General features: G+C 36.3%; 1 protein-coding gene and 1 pseudogene across 1 annotated transcript; one reads left to right on the forward strand and one right to left on the reverse strand.

Moving 5' to 3' along the window:
* The window catches only part of LOC107689826 (chromosome-associated kinesin KIF4-like), a 10017-nt pseudogene extending 6441 nt beyond the window's left edge, over positions 1-3576 (forward strand).
* Positions 3577-4771: 1195 nt separating this feature from the next.
* Positions 4772-7289, reverse strand: LOC107689837 (protein FAM161A). The gene is made up of 3 exons (XM_016487997.1): positions 7177-7289; positions 6928-7009; positions 4772-5679 (listed from the first exon to the last, which is right to left on the reverse strand). The coding sequence occupies exon 3, from the start codon at positions 5596-5598 to the stop codon at positions 4795-4797; it is 804 nt and encodes a 267-aa protein (XP_016343483.1). The 5' UTR covers positions 5599-5679; positions 6928-7009; positions 7177-7289; the 3' UTR covers positions 4772-4794.
* Positions 7290-10973: the final 3684 nt, after the last annotated feature.

The raw sequence follows: 10973 nt of genomic DNA on the forward strand, positions 1-10973 counted from the left end.
TAGGTTCACGAAACGGTCGTCCATAAAATGCATTGCTGTTCTGTTGTAAGTAATCTTAAAGATTCCTAAATGCATCTACTTTCGGAAGGCCAAATAAAGTGCTTTTGCTTTCGCCTAGAAACACACAGCGTCTCCCTGACATGGCTGCTTCAACACTAACTGCGGTTACTGAAACCACGCCTTCTTTCTTTGCGTGCACATTTGGGCCGCATTATGCAAATATTTCCACATAGTGACCTAGATATGTGGGGGCGTGTTAGAATGAGCCGTTTTAGGGGGGCGTGGCAGAGTCTTAACTTTGATAAAGAATATCTCTTTGGTTTTGAGACTTTAGTCTTTGCAACTTCAGGGATCTTAGCTATGCACAATCAGCTTGTAACACTCCAAAGAGAACTTGAAATCGCATCATATGACCCCTTTAAAGACTGCAGAGGTACCAAAGCATGTGCTGGATAATGTCACAGTATGTCACTTTGTTTCTTAGAGGAATCTTTTCCAGATCATACAACTCTGAAGACACTACCGATTGAAGATGATGGTTACTTAAATTTCAGTTGGCAGTGAAATGCAATGATTCTCAATACAAATGAGCAAAAAATGTTAATGAACACTTTATTCTATATTGAAAACGTTAAATATATTAACAATTTTATATTGTAATATTTATGTATGATATAAAATATATATTTTTTAAATATCATCTTTATATATTTTGTGCACTGGGGCACTGGGGTCATAAGATTTACAATGTTTTATAAAGAAGGCTCTTATTGCTCACTAAGGCTGCATTTATTTGATCAAAATTACACTAAAACAATAATGTTGTTAATTATTATTACAATTTAAAATAACTGTTTGTATTTTAATATATTTTAAAATGATATTTATTCCTTTGATTATAAGGATGAATTTCCAGCAGCCATTACTCCAGTCTTCAGTGTCACATGATCCTTCAGAAATCATTCTAATATGCTGATTTGGTGCTCAAGAAACATTTCTTATTATTTATGTTCTAACAGTTGTGCTGCTTAGAATTTTTGTGGAAACATGATAATTTTTTTACTCGGGATTCTTTGATGAATAAAAACTTCAAAAGAACAGCATTTTTTGTTTGAAAAAGAAAACTTTTGTAATATTATAAATGTCACTGTTTATCAATTTATTCTTATTGAATACACATAGTAAACAGTCTATAATAAAATAAAAACCAAACAGCAATATAACAAAGACATAAATTAAGTAAATAGTGTTTCTGGTATCTAGAAGTGGAATCAAATATTCAGTTTAACATTCATTTATGTTTTTACATTAATATTTTGGAAAGATGGTAATTCTGATCAAAGAAGTGCATTTGAACATTTATGATGGTCTGTGTGCCGTTTTCAACCTCAACACTCATCTTAAAATGCAAATTGTAGGTGTAAGGATTTTTTGTCACGCAGAGTGCTGTGTGAAAAAACAAAGATGAGTACAGAAATGTCTCGGCTTGTCGTGCAGGTGTGTTTGCAAACAGAAGCAGAGGGTCTGAGATCAGAGCTGAATGCCTGTTGTGAGAGAGAGAAGATGCTGACACAAACACTGCACTCTTGAGAGAGAGAGACTGACCCAGGACGTCCAGGAACTGATCACACAGCTCAACAGCACCAGAGAGAGAAACAAACAGCTTGTGTCAACCCTTAACAACCAGCGGGTACAAATCACACACAGCCTACCAATGAAGAGTTTTAGAACATCTGTTTGGTTATATGAACATGTGAAGCAACAATAAAAACCTAGTTTGATTTATGATTAAATAAAGTGATGTGTAGTGTGATATCTTTAGATTGCAGTCATTTTTGTCTATGATTGTAGTTTGATTTTCCATGTTATTATGGTGCTGTTTGTATGGTAGGAGAGCTTGTTGGCAGAACTACAGACCAGCAGAGAAGAGCTTGAACGATTTCGAGAGAGTGTGTCTCTTACCCTCAGCCAGCTCAAGACTGAAAAGGTTTCATGTTTTATTCTGTTCTTATTATTTTATTTTTATTATTTGTTTATTCAAACATTTTTCTATTAGAGTTTTTCATAAGATCATTATCTTTCTAGAGATAATGTGGAATCCGTACACTGTTACCAAACTTTAAAAGCAAAGTGTGTAATTTCTGTGCTGTAGAATTGCTAAAATAGTGGCTCTTTTTCATAAATACTATCTCCTGTCTGGCATTGGCTAGACAAACAGATAGTCCCGCCCCCAAACTCACACCATTGGTTGAGCCAGTGTTGTTATATTGTGTCACTGGGAGGCTTAAACAAACAACAATCTTTTAAAAAGGTTTTTATACCTTTTTGGGGCAATCAACCTACACATTGCTTGTTTCTAGTTGTCTCTGGATATTAAGGCATAGGATAAAGATAACACTAACAAAATACCACACCTTTATTGGAGAATGAAATTAGATGTGTGTTGCCCTTTATTGGTAGATTGAGTGAACTGCAGTTTAATTTCGTTTTACAGGCTGAACTGATGTCACACTTACAAGACATAAAAAGTTCCTATGAAAAGGTAACCTAAGACATATACTACCAATCAAAAGTTTGGGGTTGGTAAGATATGTTTATGTTTTTGAAAGAAATCTCTCATCAAGCATTTATGTGATGAATAATACATAAAAAAAATAATATTGTGAAATATTATTACAATGTATTTTAAAGTGTAATTTATTCCTGTGATGGCAAATCTGAATTTTCAGCAGCCATTACTCCAGTCTTCAGTGTCACGTGATCCTTCAGGAATCATTCACAGGAATCATAAACAAAGGACGAGTGTTTGGCATGTGTAACTGTTTCTACAGGTGTGCTTGGAAAATGCTGGTTTGAGACAGAAACTCAAGTCATTTTTGAGGGAGATCAACTCGGCACCCTTTACAGAATGCAGCAGTCCAGACACAAACACTTCACACACACATGCAGTCACAACGAATACTGAGATGATTGTTGTTTCACACCATGCGTCTCAGCAGCGTCCTGCAGGTGTCACACAAGGCAAGAGATCCATATATTCTCTTTTTCATCATTTGAAAAAACACCTACAGCATCTACATCAGCCTTATTCATTATTCAGTGTTTAGGCTGTAGATAACCTTTTAATGTTAATGACGTTGTTTTTGGCATGTCAGCAGAAAGTGAATGCTGCTTTAGTCAGTGTGAAGGGTTTCAGCATCCTGAAACCAATCTAAAACCACAAACAAGAGCAACTTTGAACAGCCTCTGTACAAACCTCAAAACCTCTATAAGCAGTTGTGAGCATCTGTTGATCAAACAAACATATGCGCATGTGTCACGAATCCTGTCCATGGACTTCCATTCAATCACCACCAGAGGTCATGTATCTTATGAATATGAGTTTATAGGAGTTATATTTGACTGTCAGAGCTTATGTAGTGGGTTCTGTGTTGTTTCTGCAGGAGGAGGGAGCACAGTCTGTTACTGGATGTGATGCTGGTTCTGTACAGCAGAGAGTGGTTTCTGCAGGATGCCATACCATACGTCAGACGTACACTCAGGAAGTGTGGACTGAGGCCTGAGGATATAGACTAAAGACCGTACTTGTGTGTGAATGAGGGAGGTGGAGAGTAAAAGTTATTCTGTATGAATCATAGTTAAAGGCATAGATCACCTAAGAGTGAACAATGCTGTCACTGGGGCCACATCCTAAGGTACAAAAGCTAAAAGGTAGATCTTTGTACCTTATTTACCCATAAATTAATTCCTTAAAGGTACATATCAGTACTTTTAAGTACATGTTAGCTCCTAAAGTGTACATACTAGAAAGTTTTGAAAGGGTACAACCCCAATTATCTTTTTTTTCTGAGAGTGTACAATGTATGGATAAAGAAGCATTCAAGATTAGAAAGAACTGTAAAATTATCATAAAAGTTGCACATAGAACCTTTGAAGTCATACAATAGCTTTATGTGAGTAAAAGACCAACATTTAAGTTGTTACTCACTGAAAATATTGGAATCATCTGCCCATGGGAGAAGATGAGAGTTCATGAGGCAAAGTGTTATGAATGAATTGTTCTTATGATTCAATTATCACACTGCAGTTAACATAAAATATTGAAAGATTATCAATAAATTACTTAAATCTTAGTTTGTTTCTCACACTAAGCTATCGTATGACTTCAGAAGAGTTTGAATATAGTGCATGAGTCATATGGACTAGTTTTTATGATACTTTAATGATGCTTTTCCATCTTTTTTTGAAGATTAAAGGCTTCATTCCCTATTGCAACTGCTTGCAAAAGAAACACCAGCACATGTTCATGTTCTATAGAGGAAACAAAGTCATCACAGGTTCGAAAAACATGACAGTGAGGAAATGATGACTGAAATGTGCTTTTGGGTGAACTATTTCTTTAAGTGTTCTCATTTTAAAACTGACATGATAATATATTTAACTTAACTAGGGGAACAGTAAAGAAAAAGCAAGTGCTGCTAACAAAAGTAATGAACTTGACACCCAGAGTCATCATGTTCGTATCATATCATTTCAGTTATTTAATGCAAGAATTAAATTTGGAATACATTTAAAATCCAGCTGAAAATGCGTTCAACCAAAAGACATGTAGACTATTAAATGAACGTTTTATGAGTTTATTTATTGTTTTTGTTTTGATATTTTTTCTCCACAGTAACACAATGAAAAACCAAAACCTATATCTGTTTCTATCACACCGTGTAGTTATAGAGTTATAGTACTGATGATGAATTTTGAATTGTAGGCTGTGGTTTACTGTATCTGTGTCAGTATTTAAACACTGATGTAGTCACTCTTGCAGGTATTCAGGGGTTCTTGGCTGTGGCAGAGGCTGGTCCTGCGTAGGGGATGAATGTAGGACCAGTCTCTGTCTCTTTCTCTGTTCCTCTTTCTCTCCATCTCTTCCTCCACCTGCAGTGCACCCTTGTTCTTCCATTTCCTGAGCTTGCTGCTGCAGCGTGATATATCTGTGCTCTGTGGCCTTGAAAATTCATCATCATACTCATTCTCGGCCTCCTCTCCCTCCTGCAGTGTGTCCTCCAGAATGCTAGGAGGCAGTGCTGAGCCTCTGTGATTCAGATTAACTGCCTCGTATATCTGGCAAGTTGGTGAGCTGGGCCTATATAGAGACCTCGGCACAGGTCTGGCTTTAAACACCCTTCGTTCTGCTTTGGGAGTTAGGTTGTTTAGCTCATCCACTAGTTTCTTCTCTCTTTTCTTTCGCTCTCTTTCAATGAAGCTAAATGGCTGTTGTGGAAGAGAAGGAGTTTGGTGTTGGGAGCCTTGTTTGTGGTGGTTTCCATGGTGACCGTGATCCATTTGGTTGATTTGAATTTTTTGTAGCTGGAGCTTTTTTGGGTGCTTATTGATTATGTCATAGAAAAACAAATGCGTGGAGGCGGGGGCCGGCTTCTTGCTACATTCTTTCAGCTCGTCCAGTTCATTCTCCAGTCTCTCGTTTTCTAGTTCCATCTCAGAGCAGGTTTTCAAATTGCGTCGTTTGCGATCCTCTTCACGAAGCATCATGTGAAACGGTTTGGGAACGGTTACTTTGGAATTCTGTCTCAGGCTGTCCATCCCCTGATTGGCTGCACTGTGAGATGAGTTCTGCTGAGAGTGCGACAACTTCCTTTGGTCCTCTAAAAAATTCTGGCGAGCCTGCTTTAAAAAATAATTAATTAATTCAATTTTTGTACTACTGTTCTCTCCAACTCTTTGTACCAGTTGTGATTCAAAATTAAATGCAGTTTTGCTTTTTAAATCAGAACAACAAAAAGATTTACCATTCCCCTTAATATTCTAAATAATATGTGATGTGATATTGATTTCAGTAATGTGCAATACATACATACATATCTGGAAAAAAAAAATGGTTTAGGGTTTCATGACCCTTTAAGAATTATAATTTAGAGCAGTTCTCAACTAGGAGGCCTCAGTGAACTTCCAGGGCCCAAATAAATCTTACAATTATTAAAATGTATTTATGTTTATAAATTTAAATTTTTAAAATAAACATGTACAATATTAAATTGACATATTTTAGATTTTATTGATTTCCATTACAACAGAAATACATGTTAGCTTGGACAGAGACTTTGAATATTGTTTTGTGACAAAGTTGGACCTTTACAGTGGGGTCTTTTTTCCCCTCAGTTTTATTATATTCAGTGTTTGTTTTTGTTTTTTTACAAATTACATTATCAGCATAACATTTTGAATGACAAAAATTTTTCTGAAGTATTAACAGCAATTTCAGAATGTCAGTATTTGGTTTGTCCCCCTTTTGCTTTAATAACAGCAATACTTGAGCTGCATGACCTCCGCAAGTTTGTATAACACCTGACCTGATGATCATATTATTCAGCATGATTTGAGGATGATCCAAAGAGCATCTTGTGCTTCAGTGGAAGCAAGATCATCTGATCGTCCGTATAAAAGAGGTTCACATGAAGTTACAAATTTGCTTATTTGATTAGTGACCTTTACACTCAAGAACTGTTTGAATCTCTCAGCTCCTCCTGCATAACCACAAAGCATCTGAAAGTAACCATGTGCTGACTCATAATGGTATTTTCAGTGGAAACTGTCTCCGTTCTTCATATAAGTTACTATTAAAGGCCACTGAATGTTGCTGAATAAATTTAGACTGGTGACTAATTTGAAGGTTTTTGTAATGCACATATTTATAATGTATCCAAATGTCCATATCTGTGCACCATAACAACCTTCAGTACACAAAGTACTTTTAATGACAAAATGCTTTTCAGGCTCTTAAAAACAGCTTGTTCAGAATGATGTGCACTTTATACACAACTATAGTTATGTCTGTTTTCTGAGAGTGTTAAAAAACAACTCCTTGAGGACATTCATCTCAGGTCTCATCTTCAGACTCATTCATTCACTGACCTTTAATTTCAGATGAGAAACTCCATTCTTCAGATGGCCCACTGATGCCTTGCTCCCAACCTGGATGAGCTCCACCGGTTCACTAACGAAAGAGGTCAAAGGTCAGGGATCAAACGCCATGTGTTTAATGAGGTTTTATAGGAACAATTTAATGAAGAAAGGAATCAATTTTCTAGTTTTAAGTAGTTGAATGTTTGAAAATATAATTTTTCATTGTAATTTATTTCATTTTTAGCCACGATCGCAGACCTCTCTGTATCTTCTCCATTTTGTCTTCAGCAAGTAATGAGCTGTCTTTCTCTCTGACCAGGTTTGATCTGGCTCAGGTAGAGTTTTTCCAGCTCAGCTATGTTTCTCAGGTGTTCTCTCTTCAGCTCCTCTAGTTTGGTGTAGTATTCTTGTTTGGAGAATGTGGGTCCCTGCAGATGAGGGGCTGCACAAGGCTTCCCATAGTCAACATCAGAAAGAGAACTCAAATCAGACTGCAGCTCACACACCTGAGAAACCGAAAACAAGCAAACCGTAAGCAAACTACTGTTCAAATGGTAAATTTGAACTAAAATGACCTCAAATGTTACAGTACAGTATAAAAAAGAATATCAAGTGGTTCTTCCATTACTGAGTATCTGTATCAATTCATCTGGAAATGCTTAATGACGAGGTGAATTAGTCTTTTACATTGTACAAGTCAGATGTCTACCTCTGTGTGATGAACAATATCATTCAGGGAGCATGAATAATCCTTCTCCTCTCCAAACAGAGCCTGAAGTTCACTCGGCTGCAGCCTCTCTGTGCGCAGTATCGGAGTCATGGTCCAGGTACTTTATTCTTCAGTACAGCAAAGCTCGTGAATTTGCTTTCATATAGCTCCAGATAAGTATTTCTCTGCTTCCTTTCGCCTCTTGATTTCATTAGCTCCTCTCATAGGTGTGGACTGTCACACTACAGTAGGTTAGGATTTCTCACCACCCACATACACACTCAGATGTGCCACAGTTTATCCCTGTAGATAAGCCCCACAGGGTCACCGTTTAGAGGTCCATGCCTGTTCTCCATATGTCCCATATATTCTTTAAACCCTGATTTACACCTTCAAATGTGATTTAAAGTGAACTGTCCCATTCCAAACCTCAAATCAGATTTAGAGATTAACAACAACGTCAATTACACTGTTGGCAACCCTTGCGAGACAAATAAGCAACCACAGCTTCAAAAATAAGCCCAAAACAAGCCCAATATTAATTGATTATTTATTATCATCAATATTATTTATTATCAACAAATGAGCCTGCAACCTATTAAACTGACACCACTCTTTTATTTGAAAAGCAAAAACAGAATTTATTTTACAAAAATTAGCAAACTGCAACAAAGCGGGAGCACAGACTATCCACTCATCTCCAATCAACTTTGAGCAGAATAAGATTGAAGAGATGGAAAAGAAGAAAAAGGCAAGAGCTTTAAGAGGGAGCTGTAACATAGCCACATATTTAAAGCCTAAAAAAATATATTCAAACTGTTTTTATTAGCCTGTGATAATTAATTACAAAAACATTGTAAAAATGTACCTTATAAAAGAAAGTCATCTCATTCCTCTATTATAAGTCTACTATCAGATTTTCCAAACAAGCGATCATATTTTTTTTAAATAAGCCCAAAAGACCTCAACCCACGACCCAGGATTTTTTTCACGCAATTTAACAAAAAAAGAAGCCCAGAGTCGTGTATTATAAGCAGACTTGGCAACTCTGGTCAACAACAGCATGAGTCCAGGAATGTGAAAAGGTTCCGCTAAAGGTGTTTGGAGAATTTCTTTTGTTTTGTTGCAACTATCACAGTAACAGACATTAAACATGATAGCACTATTGAAAACTCTACAGAAGCCCATTTCCACCTCAGCATAAAATAAATAGAAAATAAGTAATATATAGAATATCATTTCTCATAATTGCAATTTGATAACACAATTCAAAATGATCTCTTATGATATCATTTCTTGCAGTTAAGTCTGAAGTCTTGCCGTTTATTTCTCCCAATTGCAACTTCATTTCTCATGTTTGCAGCTTTTTATCTCACAAGTGGAACATTATTTCTCACAATTGACTTTCTTGCAGTTAATATTTTGCAATTCTAAGTATATTTATTGTAATTAAGACTTAATTTCTCGCGGTTGCGACCTAATTTATCATAATTGCGATTTCATATCTTACAATTGCATCTTTATTTCTCATAATTGCAGATTTGTATCTCACAGTAAAAAAAAATTCACAATTGTGACTGTCTTAAAATGTGACTTCACATCTCGCAATTGCAAGTTTATTTCTCATGATTGAGACGTTCTTTCTAACAAATGCAACTTTATTTCTCATAATTGCCATTTCATATCTCATAATTGCACCTTTTTTCATAATTGAGGCTTTGCATCTTAATATTGTGACTTTATGCATCATAATTGTGGCTTGATATCTCACAATGTGACTATTTGTTTTTTTAAACCTTAACGCACAATTGCTAGTTTTACTCTGTGGCTTCATATAAAACTGTCTACCTAGTGAATGCATGTGTTTGTTTGTGCTGTTAAAATCTGTGTGTATGTGTTCAGGGTTAATCAGTTTATTGCAGAAACCTGTGTTCACGCTTTTACAGCTAACATACAGCTGACACTTCAATCTGCCAACCCATCTGCTACCACAAATAATAACAAACACATGCACACAACAACCTAATTCCTACATTTTAACTTTCTTCAATCTTTGTAAAAAAAAAAAAAGGATTCATATGTCATAACATTATCCCATGCAACTCATTCTGTATTCCAAGTGTTCTGAATGCATATGGTAGGGTTTGCCAAGAAACAAATCGAAAATGTTATATACTGTATTAATTGAAAATCTCCAGTCATCGCATTCGTGCATTTGTATGAGAGCACACAAGCAAGTCATTCTGAAACATCAAGACAAATAAAATCATGACACGAAACACGATACTTTCTTCTCTGAGGTTAATATATCCGTTCTGAGACAATCGGACAGGATTATACAGCCTAGAAAGTGCGCAAAGAGTGCTCCCTCTATAATCACTAAAAGCTGTTATTCACTTCAGTTCATCGGGAATGAAGCTGTCTGCACTGCACAATGAATCTCTTCTTAACATCTTTTTTGCACGTTTTTATAATAAGAGGATTCGCGAGCTTGCAGAACTCAGCACTTGACAAAAACTCTGCATTTTGAGCAGTGAGTGAACATTTGATGCTCTCCAGAACACAAATACACACTGGAGCGTTTGCCAAATTTGTTTCGCCAATATCAGTTGGGGCCCCCTGATTCCCTGGGGCCCTAAGCGGCTGCTTACCTTGCTTATTGGTTAATTGGCGATTGCTAATTCTGACACCCTGCGATTTACTGGATAGACTTTTACTACAAGGATTTCTAAGTCAGGTGTCTTTTCTCTGTAACTCCCTCTAAACTAGATTGCCAGGTTGTGTGCATTAAATGCAGAAAAATACTAAATTTATTTTATGCAGCTGAACACATATTTCATATTGTCCACAAGGGGGCTATGTTGTTCTTAAGTAGTCACACTGATGTTGTGATTTGCTATGTGGAAGTGAGACAGAACACTGAACCAAAGGAAGATTTTAATTGCTGTTAGGTTTAGAGTTGAAATGCACCTTGTGAAAATACTTCTTTATCTGTCAGTTATTACATTAGACATAAGCAGAAGTTTGCCTCACTTCTCATTAGATTAGATTAGATTCATTTGGTCATTGCTGATGGTTGATCAGTCTATTTGTTGCAGCATTACTCTTAAATACATGTGCACTTTTCACAAAGTAAACCATGTGATTATGAGCATTGTATGGCTTCAGTTTCAGTTGTTTCATTCACCTTCCTTCCTCTTTCTGCACTTCCCCACATGTGTCAAATCACACTTGCGTCAGTGTGACTTATAATCACAAGTTCCTCACACCAGTGCTCTCATACAAATGTGTGAGAGTTTTCCTCTGAAGGTCATGCAATCCAGAGTACATTAGTCAATGATTTGCT

This window comes from Sinocyclocheilus anshuiensis, unplaced genomic scaffold, assembly GCF_001515605.1.
Source record: "Sinocyclocheilus anshuiensis isolate Anshui unplaced genomic scaffold, SAMN03320099.WGS_v1.1 scaffold918, whole genome shotgun sequence".
Taxonomy (NCBI): Eukaryota; Metazoa; Chordata; class Actinopteri; order Cypriniformes; family Cyprinidae; genus Sinocyclocheilus; species Sinocyclocheilus anshuiensis.

What these genes read in the sequence shown, in the direction of transcription:
- LOC107689837 (XM_016487997.1), bottom strand. Translation starts at nt 5,598, where the DNA reads ATGGACAGCCTGAGACAGAATTCCAAAGTAACCGTTCCCAAACCGTTT.